Source organism: Trachymyrmex septentrionalis, unplaced genomic scaffold (assembly GCF_001594115.1).
Source record: "Trachymyrmex septentrionalis isolate Tsep2-gDNA-1 unplaced genomic scaffold, Tsep1.0 scaffold2, whole genome shotgun sequence".
Classification (NCBI taxonomy): domain Eukaryota; kingdom Metazoa; phylum Arthropoda; class Insecta; order Hymenoptera; family Formicidae; genus Trachymyrmex; species Trachymyrmex septentrionalis.
Genome location: NW_017305179.1, coordinates 1,385,594 through 1,413,534, shown reverse-complemented (window position 1 = coordinate 1,413,534; position 27,941 = coordinate 1,385,594). Strand labels below are relative to the sequence as shown.

Genomic DNA, 27,941 nt, shown 5'->3' with positions numbered 1-27,941 from the left:
ATTATATATATATATATATATAAATATGTATACTTTTTTTCGCGCGTTTTGTTCAGTGACGGTGGGCTTTTGTAATATGATTTACGATGATTTCAATTCGTAATATTAATAAATAATACACACAATTACATATATTGTGATGATCGTTTACATAAGCAGCTCTATAATAGGTCCCTTTTTCAAATGTAAGCCTTCTGATCGCATTTCATAGGAATGTTTATCATATATATAACTCAACAGGATCAGAGGATTATATCTGAAAACGCACATTCTAACTGTACAGATTACAGGATTGATAGAACTGGTTTGTATCTTTTTATACTCATTAACACGCCTGCGATTAGAATAATATACACTAGATATTAGTGCATTAATTGCCATTATCTTTTTACATTTGTTCTGAAATCTTTCAAAAATGTCATTAAAACAACAAATCGTACAAACAACAAATCAATGAGAAATAAAAAAATTTCAAAAGTTTTGTTAAAAGTTAAATATTTTTATTTCGAACGTTAACATAGTTAGAAGTTACTGCAACGTGAGTTACTTTTATTTCTAACTGTGTCGGGAAGATATCACAAATATTATAAATTTTTAATTTAGGTATCGATTATTCTGTTTTACCGTAGAATAGCAAAAGTGGCGCTATATTGACGTCAATTAATTTGATTAAGGTAAATGTTTCTCATCGAATACAATTAAGGTAGAATTGAGGACGAAACAATCGTCAATTCTAAATAATATCATGTAAAGAAAAAAAATACGCCGCCACTGAACAACAATAAAACAGTACACCTTTTCCGCAATGCGTGTGTGGGATTTTTATCGATACTTTTCACACAGAATTAAACACGCTTCATCCATACACAATACCATAACATAATATCGATAACATTATAATATCGCGCTAGTAACTCGCCCGCGAGCATTAACTATATTTTTGTTCTTCTCCCCTTAAATCTTCATATATATCAGGTAAATATATAATCTATTTATTTATTTATTTATATAATTACTTTTGTTCATTATGTATACATTCATGTACGTATATATGTACGTGTACATGTATATATGCATACATATACACATAGATATATACATATAGGATATTCCATTTTTATGAATCGAATTAGGTAGCTTATATCGATATATAAATACAGGTATATGCATCACATATATCTGTACATATATACACGTTCTCATGTGCATTCAAATTACGTCGTACGCATAAATTTCATATAATTAACATTCCCTTAACGATGAGACCGATGCAACAATCGCGATTGATTTCTTTTTTTCTCTTGGCAATCGGTGACTTAATTTAACGCCATATGGGAAAAGGACGGCGAGAGACGGAGAACGGATCTTGTATAAACACGAAATTTGTTCACGTGATTCAATTATTCAAATTCACGAAGGATACACATCGAGAGGTTTCGTATTAGAATTCGAAATCGCTGCGATACACAAAGCTGTTCATTTAAAAATAATATTAATCACAATCTGAAATGTCAACAAAGCTGCACTATTTAACATCTTTATAACCGCGTTTTATTCAAATGTGTGTATTGAACTCACGCCACTTCTACGAACATCTCATATGTCACTATGGTAATAACATTTTATAAGCTCGTTAATTATTTTAATAATTATCGAACACTCAAAGGATTTCAAATTAGAAATGACATTATCATAACGGGTTACTTTTTAATAGCAACTGGTATCAATGTTATAGCATAGAGCAATTTTATTCAATAACTAATAATTTAATATAATCATTAATAATTATTAAATGTAAAAATATATTTGATGACTGAGTAATAAATCAAATTTATTTTCTGTCAACAAGCCGTCTTATTTTTACATCAGGCGAATAGGATGGAGGAAAGCATGGAAGAAGTGAGAACTTTCTTCAGAAGTTCTAAAACAGTTGTAAAACTTCTAAAGTTTCCTTTCACATTATTTCTCTGTAAATGCTAATATTAGCTCTAAAAGGAGCATTTAAAAAATTGGTAACTTTGGTTAAAACAAGATTGTCGTATACACAATAAATTGATAATTTTGGTATAAAGGTATAATAATAAATAAAGTTAAGCGTGTTAAACACCGATTTCTTCTCTTCAACGTTAACATGGAAATGGAGACCACAATGAATTATGCGAACGAGTTTAAATGTATTTTATCCCAATAATTGACGACGATAATTGGAATATGAGAAAAATTCTAGAGGGACTAAAGATTCAATTGACGAGTAAAACGATGCCGTATAATACGGCTCGATTGGCCCATTGCATCCCTTTTCATGTTAATATATTTCTGTTTTATTCATTTATACTATGTATATCTAATCATTAGATACTGGAGAAGCGATGATCAACATTTCAACGTTCTTATAAATTGAAATTTATTCCACATTTTATATTTTATGAAACTTAGATTTTAATTTAAATAGATTTTTTGGTTATCTCTGAAAATCTCTCTGAAGTTGATTATGTTTTAATTAAGTCTTTGAGAAATAGTCGAAAAAGTTGAATATGTAAGATTGTAGATAAACGTGTGACTAATTTCGGAAAAAAGTACCCGAAAATAGATTTGATCCGAGAATATATTGACAAATTTAAAATTTAAAAGAAATTTATAAAAAGAAATTTACATTAATGTTTTTATTTTATAAGAAAAGTCTTTGTATTTCAGAAAATATCAAAAACTGAGATAATTTTTTATATTTGCATCGCAAGTTTAACATAACAATAAATTTATTAAATAATTATATTCTGTAAGGAGGACATTCTTTTAAAAGATTAAAAATCGAGAAATTCACATTTTTCGCTATTGTATAATTAGAAAAAGTTTTAAAAATAATTAGCCTTTGAGTACCTTTTTCCAATATCGATCTTGAACACTAATAATGATCAGGCACGAAGAGCAAGCGATATAAATGAAAAAAGTACATTTGATTTTTTTCTAGGATATGAAATAGAAATATTTTAGAAACAATTTGGTCATGATACAACTCTTTTACAATAAATACTTGATTATTCCATTCAAGTTTAATCTATACAACTCGGAAAAAATTGCAGTTTAATCATATTTTCATTAACATTATCAGTTTGCAATGTTTTAATATTCTTACATTTAAAAAATTTTTTAATTCATTTTTTATTTTCAAAAGTAATAAAACTAATATTTTCATATTATTCATATTATCCTATTTTTATTTATTAAGATATTTCGCGTTATCGATATTAATGTTTCATGGATTCGGATAAAATCTAATTGAGATTGGAATTTTTAGATAAAAATTTTATTTCTACGATTACTTAGTAATCTTATTTCGAGAATCAAATGCCTTTTTCCATCCACATCACAGATTGAAAATTTGATTATTTATTATTATAATATGCGTCATACAGTGACGCTAGTTTCTCATAATCGCATTTTTCTACTTGTTTCAATTTTTCCTTTTCTTAAATGTCTTTTATTATTTTTTCGATAATAGTTTTCTTATATTGTAGGAAAATGTGAATACACTAATTCAATTCTGAAACTCGTGAAAGAGTTACAAAAAATTTACTGAGTCTGATATAATAATCTGGTTTTCGATTTTGTGTCCCGACAGCAGAATTTGCTGCATAAATAGATTGCGCGATTAACGCAATCTTTATTCTTTCTCTTATACATAGAATTTAAAATTAAAATTAATTATTTAACGGTTTTACACATAGCTTTTCCGCTTGTGTCGTCATGCATTCAGTTCCATTTAATTTAATCGACAAATTCTAATTTTATGGCATGGAAAAAAAGAGAGAGAGGAACAAATCATTTGTAATCAAATAATCGGTCAAATAATTGGCAGAATCGTTCGCTCGTTCATTCACTCGTTCGCTCGCTCGCTCATTCGCTCGTACATCGAGTTTCTTCTCGCGAAGACCGTCACAGAAAATAAAACGCGCCTGAAACCAACTCTTTTTCCTTAAAAAACATATATAATAACGTAAGACTAGAATTCAACAATACATACGGTTTTTAATCGCTGTACAAACGCAGTTAAAGTATAAAAGTATAAACAGCTAACACATGAAAAGCAAAACGCCGTATAGAAATAATTCGCACGTAATGCATATGTTAATCAAAATTATGTGTCTGAATTTTTAAACGGAATAATCACAGGAGAGGACAGTTCGTCGAGAAGAGAACCATTAAGAATTGGATGCTTTTCTTTTTCGAAGTTTACTCTTTCTCGCAGTGTTTGACGTTCGAAGCGACACTGAGATCACAATATTTCCAATCCCTTTCAAGAAATTTCAGACCAATCTGCTCTTTCCTTAATTAATACATCAGCAAGAACAAATCATTTTTTCAAGCTTGATTGCACTTTAATGACATAGCTGGATAAAAGATAGCTTACGATACAATTCTCGAAAAGAACGATTTTGCTGAAGTCTTTAAAGATTTAGCTGCATACAGATCTGAAAATAATTTTGTTGGATTATCAAAACACTTAAGTATATATTGTACAATGAGTAATGCTGCAAAAAGTTTTGACATTTTAGCAACTAACTTAAGCGTTTTAATTGTGATTATCCTATATAATTATAATATTTGATGGTCTAACAAAATTATTTTCAAATTTATATCTAACTAAATTCGAGGAAGTTTTACGATTTACGGGTTATTTCCGTGTCTTGAGACATCATTAAATGCCAACATTGCAGTTAACTTCATCAGAACAAGAAGCAATCTGATACTCTGGAAGTCATAATTTTTCTAAGGGATTTTCTTTCTGTACAGAATCGACGACGAGATTTTTCACCGCGTGAATCTCGACAAACAGTGCAATAATTATTCCGACAAATCTATCTCATTTTCTCTTTTCACCGTGGCAACTGCTAATTTTAGGTGAGGTGAAGTCTTTGCGAGAATGAAAATAATCTAAGAATATTGTAGAATTCGAGAATATATGTGTATATATGTCTCTTTTTTCAGAATCGGAATAATCACGTGCTTTCGGAAAACAGTAATATCTCCATTTTGAGAATATTGTCCGAGAATTTTGAGAATATTTTGCCTAAAAACACGCGATTATTTTCAAAATATTCTAGAAACAGTCAGAGAATACTCTCTTATCCTTACATCCTTGATTACACAGTTCGTGAAACTTAATCGTACATCGATACGACAGAGCCACGTTTACATATCTACTTGTTTGTCTTCTTCCTCTTCTTTTCCGTTTAATTATCCACTTGCTCGTGTATATTATAGATTTATATATATTTTTTTTTATGCACGATGGATATATGTATATCCTTATGTCTTTGTATACATCTGCACTTTACCTATATTTATATACGTATAGTAACGAACAACATTAATGATTACGCATTAGGCTACTCTTTAATTGAACAATAAATAAAATAGTTTATGTATATAGCATACATTCTCCTTGTATTCCACAGGCCGTAGATGCCCTTCACAATAAATGTATCTCAATTTTTGCAATCGTCATGACGTAAAACACTCAAAGTCGATAACACGAAATAATGGTCTGAGGATTCCTCTGCAAGATTAATTTAATTCAATTGCGGTAATCATATATTTTATATATATGTATATATATATAAAATATTTTCTCGGTAAATGGCATGCTCGAACAAATACGTTCATTCAAATTGACCGTTTTCAATATCATACATAGAGAAACATTTATTTAATTCGTATTATTTAATTCGTATATTACAAATGCATCGTGCGCTGCAATATTGTGAATTACTCACAAGAATTTATGGTACATTTTGTTTCGCAAAATAGAATATAGTTGACGCACTCGATTAGAGATTTTTCCACCGCAATTATTAATCTATTAACAATTAATATCGCAATGAGAGAGAAATACGCGAGATAATTTCTGCATTAGAAAATTTAAACGTCTTAAAAAATCTTTTAGAAATCATTTTATTCGTTTCTTTTTTTTTTACGAATATGAAGACAAGATTCCCGGAAATTTCTTGGTCTAAATTAGCCTCTTTAGACATTCAACTTTCTCGCTCGATTCTTAGCTATTGCAGCAGAACAAGTTCTCAGGCCACCAGCCGCGGAGGCTGAGTTTCTTGTCAGAGGAATCCTCGACCACCAGAACGTATCACTTGATCTCCTCTCTGCTGGGCGACCTCGGTGGATGCGGTGACAGCGGCGTTTCGTTCGGATGTCTTTTCGGCCGGAAGCTAGCTGTCAATGAGGATATCCAACCGCTTTGTGAGCCGTGATCATGCAAGGAATCGCTGTTGCTATTGCTCCGAGTGCTATCGATGCTCATGCCAGATTTAAATCGTGAAAATAGTCCAGGTGACGATTTTTTCGTCGTCGCGGGCGAGCAGAATGCGGAATGCTTCTTTCGTGACTTAGACACCTCTTTACAGAGCATCGAGTCTAAACTACCGGTGTGAGGACGCTCCTCCGCCTTTTTAGGGTCTAACACGCCTAATACAGCAGCTTCCGCTGCCTGTTTCGCCATTTTGGAGATATCTTCCATGCTGGCCGAACTTCTTCTGATTTCTACCTTACCGAGATCTTCTTCGATATCGCAGCAGGTATCGTCTGGATTGACTATAATTTCAGGTTGTTGATTCTTCGAACGAACGTCTATTTCACGAAACTCGATGTCCAGAATTTGTCGAGTCTTCGTTTCCTTCAAGCTTTGCGACTTGCCCTCGGGGTTTGACAAGTTTCTGCGGTGCTTGGAAAACGAACGGGAGCCAGAACCGGCTGCCGGTAAAGCTTCCAAAGAAGTGGACGATCTCTTCTCCTTGGCGAATACCGTTCGCCAGCTCTTATTCTTACTATCCGTGGACTTTCGAACCTTTGGCAGAGTCATCGCTCGTTTGTCCACTGGCGATAACTCCACCACGGTTGCGATGGCTGCCTTGTTGCCGTGTTTTACTGACGACTTAATCAAGTTGCAGCGTTTGCAAATAAACAACGAGTTGTTATACCTTGACGAGGTAGTCGTGGCCGAACCACTACTAATCGAGTTACTCTTATTGAGCATCTTCGAAGTATGCTTCGGTTTTGGACTAGGCGAGTCCTTTGAGTCAAAGCTCATGCTAAGACGGTCCGTAAAGTTCCTCAGTCGTGAGAATAGAGACTTGTTATTCGGCCCAGTTCGGTCGTCGCAGCAACATCGCAAACCGATCGATTCTCGACTACTGTGAGCATCCCTGCGGCTTGATCTGTTTTCTTGATCGTTCTCTATGACATTGCTGGTTTTCCTTACATTGTTCTTCGGCTGCGAGCGGGCCTCCACCGCGACGACATTACCGTTTCCCTCAGACGTCTTGTTTTCAATCTTGGCGTCTGAAATAATCGTGTCCTTCTCCATTTCCTCAAGGATCCGCGTGCCCTCGGCAGACCTTGCGCTCACCGGCGAGCTCAGGTCACTGCCAAGATTTTCGCCCTTGCAACGTCTCCTTTCGTAATCATGATCACGAACAGCTTTGGCCAAGTCGTGATGGTGATAATCCAACGAAGACTTTTCCCGGCTGCCCTTTCGACTGCCAGGATAGCTCTTCCGACCGGACGTCGGGCCGGTCAGTGTGCCCTCCGTAGAAATTTTGAACTTTAGCGTCTTTTCGCTGATCTCTACCTCCGTGGCAGTCTCCGGATCCGAGCTCTCAACATTTTCCGCCTCCTCCATCGTCAAATTTTCTGTGATATCATCATCGGTGGAACGCGAACGTGAATGAATTGTCGTGGCGGATCTTTTTGAGCGCATGCTATGCGACGATGTAGACTTGATAACGGTGGATGAACTACCGGTAGCGGTTGTCATGTTGGATAGCGCCGATTCCCCGACGTCGACGACGCTCCTCCGATGATGGCGCTCATCTTTGGCTGCTTCATTCAGTCTTCGATAATACTCCAGAGCTTCCCTGACCGGTTGAACTATGAGATCCTGAAAAATAGAATTTCATACAGATTTAGTTGTGTGTGTAGGTAACTACATACTGCTAATTATTTCCAGACACAGATAGATAGGTTCATGTATGAAAAGATGAAATACCTGCAACTCGGGTAGAAGTTCGCCGAGAGCTTCAAAGAGAGGGAGGAGAACTAGGCCGATGAAGCTAACTTGGGAGGACGGCTTGGTCACTTTATCGCGATCCATGAAGGGCGTGACCGGAAGACCCTCGAGTTTCTCTGCGTCGCTCTGCTTGAAGAACTCTTGAAGCAATCTATCCAGCCACGGTTCCGCGACTTCCATCGGTCGTGCCTCGTTGCTTATATCAGCCACCTTGATCAAGATCATGGACAACTGCGAAACATAAATAAGAAATGAAGTTGATCCGATTAAATATTTCATTAAATACTTCAGTAATCGATGGATTACCAAATTTATGTGCGCCTTGCTGGTGTAATCGAATTCAGGAGTAATGTCGGTGAACTGGCCGAGGATCTCGTTGTGCCGGGCCATGTCGGTCGCTAGGATACATCTTATGATGCCCTCACGAACTATTCTATACGTAGGGTTGTCCAAGGATGCGAGGATGTTGCACTCGGGCGCCTCCAAGACCCGGAATGCCACAGAGCAATGATGATTCTCCAGGGGCGAGATATCGTTGTAGCGTAACGCCAGCTCGGTCCGCGCGTTTATTTGGTAGATATTATTGTAGCCCGGATGGTCGAGATCATGGCAAATACAGGAGACAATCAGTATGAGGACCTCGAGGTCACCGATTTTCGACGGAAGATCCACCGCCCACGCTATCGCGTACATCTAGACACAATCAATTAGCACTGAGCCGATAACTCAATTCGATCTGCAGCTATAGATTAAAGCGTACTATTATACATGTATTTTAATCGCTTAAGAAATAATTTAATTATATTATACCGTAGAATAATGCAGTTAACGCCAATTAATAGGTGTAATCAAACAATTAGTGTAACAAACAATTAGCCATCGTAATTACTGCAATATTATTCATCACACTTATTATTATTATACATCTTCTCGTGTATCAACATGTAATTACAGTCACGCTGCCGCATAACTGTTAATTGTCTTCGCGGAAAGTTGTGCGAATCAGAGCAGAATATGAAGATGAAGAAACACTCACCATTTGCGCCACGCAGAAGCAGTGCCTGAAATTGTGAAATGGCACCTCGTTGTAATTATTGTAGACTTCGTACAGGAAGTTCCTCAGAATCGGCAAGGGAATGTTGAATTTTTGAGGTAGGTCGAGCTCGACAAACATCGTCTGCAGCATCAACAGCAACTCCTCGTCTTCCCACTGTCGCGCGTCGAAGGCCGGCGAGCGTAACCACTCGCGAACGTTCGACGAAACCGTCACGTCGCTGAAAATAGTACAGATAATTATATTTTTACCCTTTTCAATCAAGACATGATGACATTTTCATATTCGTGATACGTGTGTTATTAACATTACTAACTAATAATTAATTTAGACACGTTTAATTAACAGTTGTTCCGTTAAATATGATAATCTTAAGAAAACAGAAAGTTGTACCAATTAACCACTATTGATGATTAAATTAACACCTGTTCATCCTCTTCATTAGCATCATAGCAATTGTTTATTTCGTTATTAAATTTATTGCCTCGTTAAATGATCTTTTTGTTTCATTTTATTTTGTTGGAGGAAACAAATGAAATTAATCAATTTGAGGGAATATGGAACAAATTTGTTAAATATACAGAGAACAGTGTTAAAATTGATTTACCAAGAGGGCAAGTACCGTAGCGTCAATTGCTGCGCGAAACTTCGCACCCGCGTCAGCAATCGGTCACCTAGGCACGCAGGATTAATCGGATTAATTGGTGGAGTACTTTGACCAACAGCTCTTCGCTACTTTGACAGATAATGGGTTATCTGCTCGTGCTGCTAAATCAACACGGGCTTAACATACGTCGAGACAAACGGGATTGTATCGGAGACATCGGCATCGATTCGCCAACATCACGTGGAGTACTGTCACTTATATCACTTCTCCTGAGAATAGCTACGTGCCTAAGAGATGCAACGTCCATCATAATTTACGATAATACAATCGTAAACAATTGTAAACTCATTAAATCCATTGAAATCAATGAAACCACATGTAATACTGGGTCACAACGTACGATGAAATTGTATAATTACGTCGTATACGTGTCTTTGAATATAAAATGATATTTACATAATTACACATTGTACCATCTCGCTCAACGAACGATGTTTAGTTTGCAATATCTATTTTTCAAAAAAGGGGAAGTTAAAAGGACAAATCGAAAATTGATTATAATTACATCTTTTCATTTTAAATTCTACTTTATCACGCTTATTCTTTATTCCATTTGGATTGATCGTAGTTAGCGAATGGTATAAGCTTATCTCATTTACATTTATAATATTTATATAATATTCATAATTAATAAATTGTAGGAGCTTTTCGTTGTTTCTTATATCTTTTCTAATCATCTCTCTCATTTTCCTTACTCATCCGGATTTTTACAAGCTTCCTATTTCACAGAGAGACGCCTTTAACTCACCGTACATACAAAACTGCGCAAATTAGCAGAATAATGATAACATGTAACGTCGTAATTAGTGCTTGAATATCTTCTTTTACTATATTGATCTTTGATAGATAGCTAAAGGGCAGTATCTAAAGAAAAAAAAGAAATTCTCATTTCAATGAAGTAGATAATAAAAAGTCAACACGGAAAATCGTTACTTCGCAATAAAGCCTTTGACAAAAGGTGGATGGCGTAAACAGAAGATGCTCCAGAAGGATCTTACGTTCTTTCAGCCGCAAAAGACAACTGGAGACGGTCTTGTACGAAGGACCTTTAGCGTGTACAGACAGCTTATTTGCTGACGACCGCTAATTGGCAATCCGTATTTAGCTATTAGGTGGGATCATGGTACGCGTGATAATGCACGCTTTGTGATGCGCGCTCCCCATTATACACGCCCTAAATCGTGACGGGCCTTATTACCTAGATAACAGTAACTTAATAGCATTTCGCGGTAACACGACAGAGGCCAACTAACCACCGTCGGAGGACCCGTCACGGTGAACGGAAGCGAGCAGAATCCGCGGGTGAATGGAGATGCTATGTGTGCATAGCATCTCCGACGTTTTCTCAAGTAGGTCGCACTCTCTTTTATTTACGCCTTCCAACGTGTCGGCATTCTCGCATTTCTTCCTTGGCACGTGCACTTCTTCGACAGTTCTTTTACATTACCGCTTTAATTTGTTATCACTGCAAAATCAGAGTTCAAATTTTACTGTGATATTTATTCAAGTATACGTTATTATTGCATTTATTATTATATCGTACATACAAGAATTCTTCGTCGCATAACTTCTTGCACAATCGTTATCGATGAAACGTAATATTGTTTAGTATTAATTTTGCTTGTCTAAAATACGTACATAAAATAAAAGTGGATACAGTTGTTTGAGATTAAAGTATTATAGAGTAAATATCGATAACTGTGACACGCTTAACCAGAGAGAGATACGATTTCTCAATGGTACATGGGAAACAGATTTCCCATACATTTTCGAGGAAGATAATCTCGACGATCGAGGTCATTACTCGCGTTAACTGGTTTTTCCGAATATCCATAAGAATAGAAACTTGTGACATAGAAAGGTAAAACGGGGACAAGCCGGAAGAGGGGACACGATTATGCCACACGGCGTTTACAGCCTCGCCTCGATGAGGAAGCTACGCCCGGAAGCGCTCCAACTTCTCCTCGCTGCAACCATAATCGTTTGCGAAGAATCGCTGGTAAATTGCAGTAAACGGCAGCCCGGCTTAATGCACCGTACCGAATCGCCGCGAGTATAAAACGCTTCGAAGGAACGGAAAACGCGTCTTGCCGCGACGCTACCTAAATGGCAGGCACGATTTGCATGTCGATGCGACGTGCGTGACTGCCACCGGAGAACAGAAACAATCGGAGAAAATATTTCTAAACACATTATTCACTTTATCACTGATCTTTTCCACATAAAGAAAGGATATCCCTGATAATTTTTTATAGATCAAGTATTATAGTCACGTGAATAAATATTTACATTGTACGCCGATTAAATTGAATCATTCTTAATAATATAATTAATGTGTGACAATCATGTGGCGCAGAGAGTTGCGTGTCTACTCTCTGTGCTAAAATGTCGGGTTTAAATTTGGCGAGATACATTGAATTTTTATTTCATCTCCCGGAAGGCAATATGGCCAACTATAAGAGATTCCCTTAACTGTTCGAAATCAGTAAGTCCCATGTATCTGCTTATAAATAAACTCATTCTCTACAGATAGATGCAGCTTTACTATTTTCTGGGAGGATTCGACAGTGACGCTATGAATCCGCTTCCATAGAAATTAAAAATATATAATATCTTTTTAAGGAAAAACAGGGAGATCAAGATCCAACTTATCAATATCTTTTTCTTGGCCAGGCTTGATTTTGATTGTCATGCCAATGGTGACAATGTATAATACAATTAATGGACTGAAATGTGAAATTTATGTCACGCTGAACATTACTTTTTATCATTTTATACAGTGTCTCTTGATATTATGACAAAAACATTATAGAGAATTAAATAAAATCAATTTTTAAAAATATATATACACGTATTCTTTTGATACCAATAACATATATGAAAACATGTCATAGAAAATGTTTCGGAAATCGTGGGAAAGCAGGTAATTCCTCATGTAAATATAAGTTGAAAATATGAAATAAAATTTGAGGCTTTCGGGTAACATTTTCAATAATTTATAAAGTAATAAAATTCATCATGCGTGAATATCCTATTTTATTCTCGATCTCCCGTGTATTCTCGATTACTCGACACGATAAACACAAACATGAATAGAGATAGTAGCTACAGCGAGATCTATTAAGAGTCAAAACACACATACATAGCAAATATTTAGTCTATTTTCCTGAAAATGAAATTTCATATAAGGAATTATTCTACATTTTCCACTTATTTTATATATATATGCGCCTCATTAATAATTTATATGACGCAGTATTTCTTATTAATTACAAAATAAAATTTACTATAATGTGAAAATGGGACAATATTAATGAAATCATAAAGCACTTGTGCCACTTGAGATAAGTATTCAGAGAATTAATACGACCAAGCTCTCTTGCTTCGAATCCATCTGCATAAGAATGCACTTCGAGGCAAAATAGGATTGGGCATCTTAAGCCGCCAAAATAACTTCGTGGCTTCGCGAGAGAGAATCTCGGAAAACTTTGGGAAGTCTTCGGAAGTCTATGGTCCCTGCTCATAACCCATTTGTTTGATTTTTCTCCGAGAACTTTCTCCTCGACCGATGATAAATTACGGAAGTTTAATTAGTGGCAAAAGTTTAACGCGCCCACGTCAACTGCGATCATGCTGTTATACTTTGTGCGACGTGAAATATCCCTGGAAGTTGCCGGACGGAAATTTACAACGCGCGGTACCATTTGCGCGACGCGAAATCATAATGGCGTTTTACTGCATTACCTGCCACGCTCAATTCGCGCTCGTTGCCGAATTATATCCGTATTATATTCATATTGATATTGATTCCCCCGAACATCCTAGTCAGTCGATAATCAGATTACGTGCCGCGTATGCAAATGAATCTCAGTCGTATAACGGGCTCTTCGGGCGGGATGTTTTAAAGCCCTCCGAGTCAAATGAACCGCAAGTTTATCGCTTCACTTGCGTCACGCTATACGCCCTATGAATATAAAGGAGGAAATTACGTTGCAAATACGACAAAAGACATATATATGCGATGCATATGCAAAAGATACTCCGTCGCGTAATTGTTTTGCCGAACATTCTTTTTTTTTTTTTTTTTTTTTTTAATTTCTCATGTCGCATATTAAACGCGTATTCAATCTCGCTGATTTAATAGTCGCGCGCAGAACAAGTGCAGAAATTACTCTATTCTAGTATCGGAGGATAGAAAATTTTCTCGCAATTGTAAGGCAAGCGTGAATGAAAAAATTATACATAAATTCATGATACACACCGTGTCGCCTTCCTGAAAAACGTGGCGAGAATTGATCGAATTCTAAGACAATCAAGCCTTGAAGCTGTCGATAGGAACGAACAGATAAAGACTTTGCACGAAGTCTATTACAGAGGATTGATGTTGTTGAATATCGATCTTCTTAAATATCATATTCTTCCACTCTTTACGCTGGAAGACAATTACAGCGGAGATGCGCTGAAAGTATTAAAAAAGCCTCGTGATTTTCTCGATCGAGCTGCGTGTCACGCATCTAAACGTACGACGTGCTTCATAAAAGTGCTCCAACGTAAAGCCCTCGAGGGTGGAAGGTTAAAGTTCCTCAGGGTCTGTCTTTATAGCGCCCGTTTGCCCCGTATTAATGTACGTGGAAATCACACACGCGTATTAAGGTGCTTCAAAAACACACATTTTATTTGTTGTGTTACATCGACAATATAATAAATATTGTATAAAAAAAATCTGGATTTCGCATAACTGAATAATTAATTTCATTGGGGGCGGTACTTGGAGAACGTTTCTTTCTAAAAAAATATTGTGTCAGTGTTATCGGTAAAAAATTATTCGTTCACAAACATATGGAGAAATACAATATTTGGAAAACACGTACAAATTTGTCTCAGCTAAATGTTGTGACAGCGCATTCAAAATTATACATACATAGCTAGTTTTATTCTTATACAGTTTTCTTTTTTTATATTAGCTCTCTTTCTTCCTTATTTTTAATACATAGAAAAAAATAAATATGCGTGAGTAAAATAATACTGTGAAATAATAAAAAGTTCCCAAAAGTAACAATAGTAAAAAATAAATAGCTTCTAAATTATTAATCATTTTATCGTTTACGTTTAAATTGACTTATCTAGAATATGAATTCTTTTACTAAAAAAAACCGTGAAAGACATTCTTCCGTAAGAATGTAATACGTCGTCTTCTTGAAAATAACTCGAGAAAGTTAATATTTCAGTGAACTACAATTACCGCCGCAATATCTTGCACGATCGAATTTGCTGATGAGATATCGGCTCCAAGTTCAGTAGAATGACGCTTCTCATTTCAATGCGATATCGCTATATCGATTCGCAATCTGGCACGATCGCAACGGTGTGGAAAGTTGAGTAGAGTCCTACGCGAAGCGATAGTTACTCGCCACGCGAGCACGTTCGCGTTTAATTGCGTTTACAAACGCACCCTCGGGCGAGTCAGCTCGACGAGACATTTTGATGGACGGACGAGCGACGTAAAGGACATTTCTCACATGTACGACGTTACTTCTGCCTTGTATGTGCAAAAAAGAAACCTTGACGTCAGGGCGGTAAAGGTCGAAGTATCATCTTTGATCTTCGCTTTACTGGCAGGCCTGTTTTCTCTGCTGCTTCATTTGATGAATCAAAAACAAAATTTTCATTACAAATCGTCCATATATATATATATATATCTATTCTCGTATTCAGACACATATTTTGCAAAAGGGTAAAAGTGGTACAAATTATCCAATATTTGCGTCTGCAGGCATAATTTGCGCGGCACAATTTGTTAATTAGTAACTCTTCCAGTTTGGCTAATACGATCCGTTAATAGAACACGTAATTTTGCACGGATGTTAGTACAACAATTGTTAATACCACGAGTGTAATACAATAGCTTAATTACTCGTGTAATATGGTCGGGATATCTGCAATTTAATGCTTCGCAGCAATAAGCTTCATTTAGAGAACAAATTTTAAGATATTTCACGAAGAACAATTGGATCATTAAGCAACTAAGCTTATCAAATTCCTGCTACAATAATATCGACCGGAATTAATCGTAAACTAGTAAATCACTTTCATAAGAAGTTGAGAGAAATATATGAACAAGCATATTGAGGGGAAAAAAGGTTGCAATTATCGTAATACATATAATTGTAATTCATCGTCATTTTTTATGCCAATTATATAATATATTATTTTAATAGAATGATAAATATAATTATTATTACCAACAGTATAGGAATAATAATTATAGAAATGAAGCCTTTCAACCATAACTATTTTATTACGCGATTGTAGTCACAAATATCAGACTCATTTCCCTCAATGTATTTGCGGACAGCCGGTGAAATTTCTCATAACATGGAACAAATCGATGCTTCTGCAACGCAAGCAATGTGGAATAGACTTAGGAACGATGTGTATCCCATATTATATATCGGGACTTGCAAACACGCGATCGTGTTGCAATCAAATGAAATCGGTAATTAATTGTCTACTTGCAAGTAGACTTAACTCCATCCAACGGATTGACGTTCGTTTAATTAAACGCCGTGGATTGTCTTCGCCTGCAGGTAGGCATTTAAGTCCGCAAAGTTTTCTGCATCGCCGCTGTCGAGACATAAAATGGCGTTTGCGAAATCCCGCAAACATACATTCGTATATTCATCAACTCCGGGATTACCCGATGTATCTGGGATCGAAATCAATAATCTCACCGCACGCATCACGCGATAAACCTGTATCTCTGTTCTCAAGAAATATTTGCTTGTAAATCGCAATAAATGAAAAATATCATATAAAATTTGAAGATAAATGGTAAAATGCAGAAACGGAGAGATGCAAAATAAACTGTATCTGAACTAACAGTTAGGAAAGATACGAATAAGCAGATAAAATTATTCGCCTGACTGTTGCCGGATGAAAATTCCTCGACCCGAGAATCCTCATCGCCCCAAATACGACGTGTTATTTCTACTGTGCTACGAATTTTCGGGTAAGCAATTGTGTGTGAGTGCAAAAACGTATTAAATCAGATTTCCCATCGCTCGAAAGCTTGGAAAACTTATTGAAATTCTTTTTCACAATCCTACACTCTTACATTCATATCAGAAATTATAATAGATATACATTTTAGAACAAATTAGATAAAAGTTCATTCATTATCGTGTACTTAATCCCAAAAAATGATAGGAGAGAAAAAGAAGAAAAAAAATGTTCATTGACTAATTTCAACAATTAAAAGTAAATTAATTAAAAATAAGTTCTCGACTAATTGGAAATAAGTTTTTCGAAATATAAATGCGAATCTAACAATAAGTTCCTCCAATTACTTATCGTTCGTCGCGATCTCGAATCGGTTTCGGAGTGGTAGGCGATCCGCGAGTCCGTCGTACTTCGTTCGCTTCGTTTTATTCGCCTTCACGCGGAGAAGCGCAAGAAATCTTCCGCGTTGCCGCGCACAGGCGCGACAAGTTGTGATATTCGATACGTGGACGGCGAGATCGCATATTTCGCCGGGCGCGGCGGAATAAGTCGAGCCGCGCAAACCAGACGGAGGAGGACGCAGAAGGCGTGGTTGTGGATGCGAGACGCAGCAGGGCTCACGGTAAGGTAACAGCCGCATTCCGAGGCATCCCCGACACGGCCGCGTATACGTTCCCTATTTTAAGCACCCGAGGCTCGCCCTGCGCCTCGTCACGCTTTACCAGAGTCGCGCACATCCCATATGAGATTCGCGGAAACTTACGCCGGGAAACTTCCTCCTTGCGTAATGCGAACTGACGCGTCAGCGCATCTTTCATTTTCTTTGTTTTTGTTTACACGATATCAGACGCGCGAAGACGGCGCTGTTACCGTGGAATTTTTAGCTTCGCAGTGTTATGACGGACACGCGGACGGGCAGACTCAATAAACTGTATTTTCGGAATTCGAAATATGACAAAAGTATATATATATATATATATATATAACCGGAGAGATATTCGTCCACGAGGAACGAGGTTTTATTAGCGAGGAGAAAATCGAGGGAGGTCGTTAATTCTCATTTTACGCTAAGAATATGACGCGGAAGTAAGTACATCAATAGAGGCGAAATAAAAGAAATCTAACCAACATAATGCATCAACCCGTAATCCCAGGTTTTTATCACGAGGCAAAATGAATTATACCGCCATTGTATGTAATCCCCTTCTTGTCTCTTTCACAAACGCAAAATCTAGCTCGAGCGTGACCATTAATTCTATTTATGTGAGAAACTTAACAGAAAATGTCAAACACATTTAACAGAAAATGTTATTAACATAATTTAACATTTCCTAAATACAAATTAATATAAACATAAATATATTAGACTGTTGAACAAAATTCGTAGGGCTGCAAACTTCAAAATTCAAGCAACTGTAACTTTGTTAAAAGTGAACGAAATTCAAATTAAAAAAAGAATTTTCAAGTCTGAAAATTGGAATTGTCCAAACAAAATATTTGTATACTTGAAAAACGTTTCTATAATTTAAATTATATAATTTAAAGAGGTAGAGAGAGAAGAGAAGTGAAAAAGTGTTGAAACATTTTTATAGAAAAATACAATATATTAAAATCAATTTGTATAATTAAATAGCTAATTTCTGTTAAGTATTATATATAATTATCCAATGTTGTACAAGTATAAGTGGAAATATCCAGCAAAGCTAAATAAAAGAATTCAGAGAAAAAAGGCAGAATGAAATAAACTGTAATTAAATTAATAACAGATGCAGATATTTCTCGGGAAACGCATTCGCACAAGTAACTTGTAATTGGAGATGTAAAATACGCGCTCGTCGATTATTTGCGAGTTTATAAGCCATAAACGATCCAATTGTTTCTACTACGATTCTCGCGAAATTAAAATATTGGAATTCTCTCTGAGATTCATTAACGCTTTATAAGTTATATGAATTTTATTACGTATTCGTTAAAAAGCGATTCAAATGCACGTTTATGCATCCGTGACTCTTATTTCGCTAAATCCACGTCCAATATCGAAAAGTCGCGTGCAACATTGTATTATTCAATTTTAAGGTAATACATTTGATTTTACGGTTATCCGAGCTAGAGGAAATGCGATAACGTGACTCATATTCCGCGCCGTTACTTACGCACATATTTTATTCCCATCTTTCTTTACGTTTACACTGAACGCGCCCTTCTTGTTAGTTAAATAAAACCAGACGGACGCAATGTTAATATGATATTGCCAATGTCAACATATAACTTGTGTTAGATCAAGTCTGACAGATTCAATAATACGGCTTTAATAATAGAATCAATTCGTAGTAGTATTTCGACGTCTGGTCAACAAAGAGTTTTACACCAGTGAGTGTGAGAACTAAATTATTTTATATCTGTCATCGTATAATAACTATTCACACCGTTCGAAACACTTTGAAGTTACTTTGCGCTTCCAAGTTCTTGTATCAGTACAATCGATAAAGGTTAACATTTAATACGCGTTGAAAAAATATTGCTTCTAAAGCAATAATTGTCAAATACTCTGTATATGAAATGGGACAATAATTTACATCTCTTCCAGATAATTTGATGTTCAAAGAATTATTGTTCTAACAATGTTTTTTTCTTTTTTTTTTACAAAATGTATAGTACAAATATCGTGAAATTGCAATAATGTTTTAATATTCCAATAAGAGTTTTACAATATAATAATTAAAAATTACAATAATACATTTTACATTAACGGTTGCGGTTCCTCTATAATAATTAACGTGATTCTTTTACAAATAAAAAACGGTAATAAAGGTAAAAATGTATTTTTAAAATACATTTATTATAAAGCTTTTCGTTATTGTTTTTCCATTTTTTTTCCGTGCGTGTTCATATTTTTTTATTTTTCAAAATAAATTTACTTTTTATTCCGATTCTGCAAATTTGTTAGAGATAAATGTCTGTCACTTGCATTGCAGATGCATCTTAACGAACCATCTGTTTTAGACAGCACAAACTCGATACGTCAACCTTATCTGAGATTTATTAGTCGCCGAACTGTTAATAGTAATGCTCTCGCAAGTGGACACAAACTTCGCCCATCTCCGGGGTTTCATCAGAGTCCACGCTTGTATCAGCACAGATTAATCCAACATTTACCATCTATCCATCTTTCGATTCTTGTTTGCGATGTGTACGCCCTCGATAATGCCGATTCACAATATTGAACATCTACGTAATATATCCTACGCGCAAGAAAATACCACCAAATACGTGCGAGAAGATTCCGAATATGAAAATCCGAATAGCGCCACTTTCATTTAAGCTAGCTAGAAATTAAAAAAGCTTTCACACATACCTTCCGCAATAACAAATGCACGCATTAAAATATCTCGTCGCCATGATTAATATCTATATTTTATTAAACGTATTTCACATTGTACGCCGCTTTTATCTATTTAAGATATTATACGACGCGTAAGTATAAATCCGTTTTTAATTAAAAAATTTTTAATTAAAAAAAGATATGTAATATTGAATAAAGAAAATGTAAACAAGGAGAACTATTGAATGGAGATAGGCATTCAATAGTTCTCCTAGCGGGACGCGCGCCGCATTACCGTTTTGCGTGATGAGACTTTACGATGTGTCGAGAGATTGATTGTTTATCTTCACCGTCGCTTCAAAGGGGAAACTGATCGATACTTTATTCTCAGCGATCTCGCTGATATTTCAGAGCAAATCGATTAATTTTACTCCCGGCGAATTGTTTATTCCTAATTTCCCGATAATTGTCCCTCGTAAATTCTCCATACTTTCTACATCGCTTCATAATTAATTTCCGCACCGCATCCTTTGATCTCCGACGTTCAACGTTGTAAATTAAGCCATCAATGGATGCTTTATTGACTAGGAACTTCAATAGAGGATATTTCAATAGCAATTGCAATATGGCTTTATCATTATTATGGCTTGTTTATCTCCTATCTCTCATTCGTTTTATAATAAATGAATCGATTGCTCCAAATAAATATTAACACGTTACATACATATGTATTACCTAGAAATGCTCTAATGAGAAATTAATAATTAATTATCAATTATTAATTTAATTATCACAATTCCTCTTTTGAAATTTGTCGGCTAACCAAAAAATTAAATAATGAATAATTAATATTAATCATTAATATTACATCAATTTGATTTTCTCATTGGAAAACGTGAACGTTCGTTTAGATACTTCTGCCATGACATATCAATACAAAACGTCTATGATTTTTTTTCGATATCGAGAATAGATCTATTGGAGAAGTTCATGTAAGTAAAAAGGCAGGCGCGAATGACGAAATACCTTGCGTACGACGGCGGAATCTTCAGCCCGTTGTATATTTGTTAAACAACATTTACCCCTTAGCTAATTAATCTTCGAAGTCGGATCGCGTTTTTAGCTGCATGGTATGAGCGATCGACGATCAATGCACACCCCGTGCATCGACGTTTAATCACAATGACTTGGGGAGGGTTCTCGCATTACACCCGAAGTAGAGAACGGTGGGGGTCGATCGGATCGCTATTGGATGACAATGTAACTGGAAACAGCGGCATATTGCTGCTTAATAGGATAGGATTATCGCAGCCGCTTAATCATCGGCCGCGGCACTACAGTCGCTGATGGCTTGTCCGACACAACCAGCCTGTTGGCACTTCGATCGAACATGCCCGCGGAAGCCCCACGTTGGCGATCCTGCTCACGTAATATCGGCGTTAAGGCACGTAAGATCCATGCTGGTTTAGTGTGGATAAAAGTACGCCGATAAGAAATTTTTCCGCTTTATCAGCGATAACGGCGTTCTCAAACGACGCCTTGTGCGGAATTTTATCGCGGAAATATGAAATTTATTTTGGTTCTGAAAGTTTTCTTATTGACGCGTGTCAGGTTTTTGACAACCGTTAGTTTTAGTTTATATACGTGTGTGCAAGAATCTGTGTTTTATATCGTCTACTAAAGGAGAATACTACCTACAACAATGAAGGAGAAACGTACAGTTTGCGTCACGTATACAGTTTTAGCGATTAGATGATACAATCTTAATTAACTCACCAGATATTGAGGAACTTCTCCCGAACTTTTCGCTTCATGCTATCACTCTTCCGACGATACTGCAATCTGCGGCAGGATTCCATATAGATGGGCTCCGGAAGCTTGTAGAAACCTGCGGAAGATGGAGATATCCAGATTAAGCCCTTGGAAAGTTTTGAGTTTTGAGTTTTTGCGGCAGGAAACTGTGCCATGCAACAAAGGATCGTGAAGGAACATCGAAGATGGGACGCGGGATGCCGGTGCAATTTTTCGCAAGCTCTACGTCATTTCACGTCGTAACAAGATTTTGTAAGGAGAGTTTCATGTGCTAAAAGTTGCCTATACACGTCCCGTCCCAGTTTCACCGGGGCTTTCCCTTTATCGGCAGATTCTTAGAAAATTTTCTATCCTCTCTTAGCAGAAATTTTGCGAAGGATCAAATTACACAGACGTAATAAAAGTGCGGATTACGAAGTTTTTTTCTGAATTAAGTTTCTGCGATATGCAAATAGCATCCGACTCCACATCCAATCAAAAGATAACGAAAGAAGGTCGAGATAGTGATTAATGTAACGGCCATACATAAGCGCGGAATGTTTTTGTTCGTCCACGCTTGAATCAACTTCTATATGAGCTCAAACTAGAAATTGAAGATAGGAATAGCGGGAACGGTTCCTTGCATGGACAAATATTTATTCAGCGGCCGCTGTTTATCCGCTCGTATATCCGTCGCTGGTCTCAGATCGAGCGGCGTCATAAAATCTCTCGCGAACTTTTATATCTGACCAAGAGATGACCAACCTATTTCAACGTAAAGTTCGATTCAGTATGGAACATAAAATCTCAAAAAGAAAAGTTATCGTCACAATTGCGTTGAAAAAGTCAAGTTGAGACATGCACATACTTCTTAAGATTAATCTTTTACAATAAACCGGAGAGATATACTTCAATAAAATGTGGAAAGAAAGTATATTTCAAATTATTACGATTTTTGTTATTTCTTTGCGATATGTTATCTTTTCCTATTCATTATTTATTTATTTGTTTAAAATTATTTGCACTTATAGTAAAAATTGCCGAGATCTCTTTCGAGTTTATCGATGTGCAATAAAAATTGCCCAACAATAATTGTTTTAACAAGTGTAATTTCCTTAACTATTATTTAATTGTACTATAGGTCTGCTTTCTGCGGCTGAACTAGTGTGCACTTTCAGAACCTGAAGAGAAAAAGGTATACGTTTGATATTTGTCGAAAACGAGAAAGAGAGTTCTAGTACAGCCTGTTGCAAGAACAGAAAATAGACCATATGTTCGAAATTAGTGGGCAACTATTCGTGTATCTAAATAGCAACAAATTTTTCAATTCGTTGAAAGGATTGCCGTGTTGCATGAGAATTCAATTTCCAGACGTTTCCGAGTAGTCGAGGACCATCGAGAGCAAAGAATTTAGTGAGTAATTTTAGACTGCACTCTTGCATTAAACTAAGATATTAATACAGCTTTTGTATTATTATCGAGAATTTGGAGGAAGGAATATCGGATATTATACAAAATAATCTTTAATAATGCAATACGAAAACTATTTAAAATTAATGAACGAGTATATTCCTCACATTTTCATCTCTCTGAACTTTAACGTTACTAAAATTCCATTTCTACTATAATACTTTTCACTCGAGATTTCGCTAAACAAGAGAATACTTAAACAATGAATTGAACTCGAAAGAACGGATTGAAAGGGAAGAAAAGCACCCGTGCTCCAACAATGTCCATATTTATCTTCAATTTCATTTCCTTTTCACTAATAAAACAAAAATTCCTTGTATCCTGTACAATATAGAAACAATCATATTTTCTGTATCGGTACACCAATATATAGATATCCATTCTCGAATTTAACATGAAAGAGTAGTGCCGCAACAATAAATGATAATTTTAACAGTAGCGTGCACTTCGATGCATTACGATAATGGATCCACAGGTCCATAGGTGCAATCATTTGACGAATAATGACGGCCACCCGCAGACGACCAGAACATTTCGCTAATGTTCGCTATTTAATGTCAGAAGTAAGACATTATTCCGAATTTCTCCGTTTCGCTGGATTATCCCATTCACTTTTACCACTACGGTCACCGCCGCGAAATCCGATTACGAAGTTCAATTACGAAACTTATTTCCAGAAGTTTTGTACACGTTACTTATTTAAGCAACTAAAGCTGATCATTGTCGTCAGAATTAGAAGCGACGATTATCGAATTATAAATTATATCAAGTTACAAATTTAGCTTGTTACAGTAATATCTGAAAATTGTAAATTTTACATAAAAGCCAAAATCGAACGTACGAAAGATATTATTAGTGTACCGTAATAAACATTAGAATTATATATTATAAGCTGCTTATGTAACATAATTAAATTTAATCTTTGAGAATAAATTATATCGTCGCGTTAAAAAGTTACAAGGAAATATAATAAAAATATCTCACAAGTTCTATTAATTTTGGATATGACATTTGCAGAATTTCCCTGGAATAAATCTGCCAGAGACTTAGGCATAACAGGGACACTCTAAATGCAGGAACGAAGTATGTGGTAACACTTACTAAGCCAGCTCAGCTGATCATTGTTCTCCAATTTGTTCTTGAAACTGTCCACTTGGCGTTTGAGTTCTCGTAGAGCGAGAGAGGGTGTGGCGTATAAAGCTTCCTGATGTTCTCGTAGTTGCCGCTCTAAAGCCGCCACGCGCCTCTCTAAAGCCCAAAGTACCTCCGCCTCGATCACCCCAGAAGAAGCGGGATGAGCGCCGACGATCTTAAAAAGCAACCAGCTAAGTACGAAAAATGTATTCTATGCGCGTTTAGAATATTTTGTGTAAAAGAAAATCAACACATTTTTTTATAAAATAATATCGCGCGTTTTTTATAAAATAATATCGCGCGTTTTTTCCTTGAATGTTTAGGATGTAATCAGATAAATTAATTCGCTTATCCGTTCATCAATAAACTGTTTGTGTAATTGAACACTTTTCGATCATTTTTGTTTACAATTTTTATGAAATATTTCAAAATAAGATAAAAAGGTAGATCGATATCCTCGTAAATATATAAAAAACTGTATACAAAAGCAATGAAGCAATTATTTATGAAAAATAATCAAAGTTTTAAACTCTTTTCCAAAGTCGCGATAAATTCATAATAAACTTTGCCATCAGCATTCATTCGAATTACATGATAAGGCTAATTATGATAATACAACAATTGTTGAACTCATTTAGATTAAACGCTCATTACTCAAATCAAGACATCATTTGTTTCAAATCTGTCATTCCTATCGTAATAACCGTAAAATCTGATAGAAAGAAAACAATTCTTTCATTCATCAAAACTTTTTCAAATAAGTAACCAAGAAACTCTTTGCCTTTTTTTGCGGAATGACTTCCACAAAAAGCACTTATCGAAAACTATTTCCACAAATTTCTCCGAATAAGTAACAAGAAATTCTTTGCCTTTCTTGCGGAGTAACTTTCACAAAAAAGAACTTATCAAAAACTATTTCCTCAAATATGTGATTAATTACAGACAATAAAATCACAACAGGCTCTAAAGAAAATTCTATAAAATAATAAATCAAATACCAATTTAAGCCAACACTGGTTATTAGTGTGTATTTCTATATCATTTATTCAAAGTGAATATTAAACGTATACATTTGGACGGTCAAGGTCCTCTTCAGTACAAAAAAAAATATATTAATAAAATTACATAATGATAGCGCATACGAGTATAAACTAATAACATAAAATGCGAGAAAAACCGTGATGGTGATATCCGAATTAATCTTGGTCATTGAATTACTAAATTAACTAAAAAGAAAAAGATTTTTTGTTTTAAAACGACCGACCCCAAAAGATTAAAAGTAATTTTAAAAAATGCTAATATGAGATTATACGCGAAAAATGGTAAAAAAAAAACTTACATGACTGTCAAGATTGAACTGTTTCTATAAGGTTTGTTGTACATGTCCCATTAGACTGTTCCATTTACTGTGTAATACAAATGTGAATAAATTAAAAAGTTAATACAAATAATAGTAAAAATCCCACTTTAGTGGATTCACTTACATGAAACAAAATTTAAAAATATTAGACACGACATAACTATTTGGTAAACAGATGTAAAATGAGAATTGAGAGAAACAGTGAACAATGTACTTACAAAGACAATCAGTAAAAATATAAATAATATATAACCAAATATAAACGATATAGATTGGAAGCACGTCTCTGAAAATAGATCTATATATAACAGATCAAGAGAAAGTGTATTGTTTTGTAAATTCAGGCCTTGTTTTTAATATGTATATCATCTCTGATAACAATCTTTTATGTAAAATTTGCTCTTTGTCTAAAATATGTACGTTATCCCAATCGAATTCATGCAATAAGTCCATCCGATGTTGTGTGATAACCGCGAATGTTGGATAAAATTTTTTATTATTGATATCTTCTTGGGTTGTCCATTGTTCATCAATAACAAAATCATTAGCATGAATAAAGAGATCAAATTTTTTGTTAAGTCTCTTTTTGATAGTTGAAAATATCAAACTTAGAGGATAACCATTATTCAGAAGAATTTTTATAACTAAATCGAAATTCTTTTTATGAAAACTTGGATGAGAAAGTAATAAAACTCTATCGATCAATTTAATAATCATGCCAATTTTTGACAGAGAGAGGATGCCAAGATTAACTCGGACATCACCACCACGGTTTTTCTCGCATTTTATATGTTATTAGTTTATACTATACATAGTATGCGCTATCATTATGTAATTTTGTTAATATATTTTTTTTTGTACCGAAGAGGACCTTCACCGTAGGTCGAAACGTATACGTTTAATATTCACTTTGAGTAAATGTGGTATAAAAATACGCACTAATAACCAGTGTTGGCTTAAATTGGCATTCGATTTATTAATTTTTCGTGATTAATTACGTAGAATAAAAATGTAAATAAAGTACCTGAAGAACATAAGGCGTGTCGGGCGTGTTCGCCGGTAGATGAGTTGAAATATTGAGTAGTTTGTCCCCCTTGCGAAGCTTTACGATGTCCAGAGGACCAGCCTCTGCCGCGCTTCTAAAGAGTTCTGCAAGAACAAAACGTAAATTCTCTTTTGTTAAAATTCATTTCCATCCATTCTTTCCTTCTACCGGAAGAAAGTCGTTCGCGCTTCGCGCAATTCCTTAAATTTACTTCCATCTCACGAGGCAAGAAGACGATTGTCGTTCTACCTCCGAATCATCGTGCTCACGTCCGCCGAGAAAGAGTGAGAGAAAAAAGTGACGTACAAACAATATTTACGATACACCAAGTTTCGATCCCCGCTATTAACGGTCCGCCGTTTACCACCGTTTACTATATTACCGGGGGTGATATTAACTTTATTAAACGCGCCCTGCTGGTGCACGGGAGATCGACGGCCGTCTCCCAATTATCCCGGCTTCCCCGACAATGCCCGACCGGCAAAAAACGGCGACACGTACAAATGGCCCCTGGCTGCGCGACGCGTGCATAGAATCCCGCCCGTCACGAAAGGCGACGTACTCTTTCCGGTATATCGTGCGAGTAAAGGGAAGAGCGATGGAATGGTGGTTTTGTGAGTGCATGTTTTATTCATAATCGAGAGAGAGAGAGAGAGAGAGAAGCGCCACGCTACTCACGGAGTGTAACGGCCGTGTATTACTGCGTCCCGGTAATTACGATCGACGACACGGTGTCGGAATAACGGCCGTAAATGTGCCTTTCCTCTTTCTCTGTACGCCCTCTTTATCTTCTCGGAAAGTTTCAGATTCGAGCGAATAAATAAATAAAAGTAGATTTTAGATGTTGGTTCCTGCAGTTTTACGGGGTATTCCTTATTTTTAAATTCATACACAAAGAGTGGAAACACGAAATTCATGAATATACAATATATGTAGAAATAAATAGCAATTCTGAATATAACTCTTAATTATTGTAGTTTCGCGGAATGTCTAACGCATTCTAACGGACATTTAATTTAATA

The 27,941-nt window shown here is 35.7% G+C and overlaps 1 protein-coding gene across 3 annotated transcripts in view; it reads right to left on the bottom strand.

Moving 5' to 3' along the window:
• Nucleotides 1–4,610: 4,610 nt before the first annotated feature.
• LOC108747510 overlaps nt 4,611–27,941 on the bottom strand; it is a 143,032-nt gene continuing 119,701 nt past the window's right edge. For 2 of the 3 annotated variants that reach the window (XM_018485052.1, XM_018485053.1), the window contains 7 exons: nt 26,899–27,023; nt 24,482–24,689; nt 21,896–22,007; nt 9,114–9,351; nt 8,384–8,770; nt 8,057–8,308; nt 4,611–7,948 (listed from right to left, as the gene is read on the bottom strand). In XM_018485052.1, coding sequence (XP_018340554.1) covers nt 6,140–7,948; nt 8,057–8,308; nt 8,384–8,770; nt 9,114–9,351; nt 21,896–22,007; nt 24,482–24,689; nt 26,899–27,023 — 3,131 coding nt within the window. In that variant the 3' untranslated portion in view covers nt 4,611–6,139. Of the gene's footprint in view, nt 7,949–8,056; nt 8,309–8,383; nt 8,771–9,113; nt 9,352–21,895; nt 22,008–24,481; nt 24,706–26,898; nt 27,024–27,941 lie in introns of those variants that run through there. The other variant, XM_018485055.1, reaches the window with a different exon arrangement.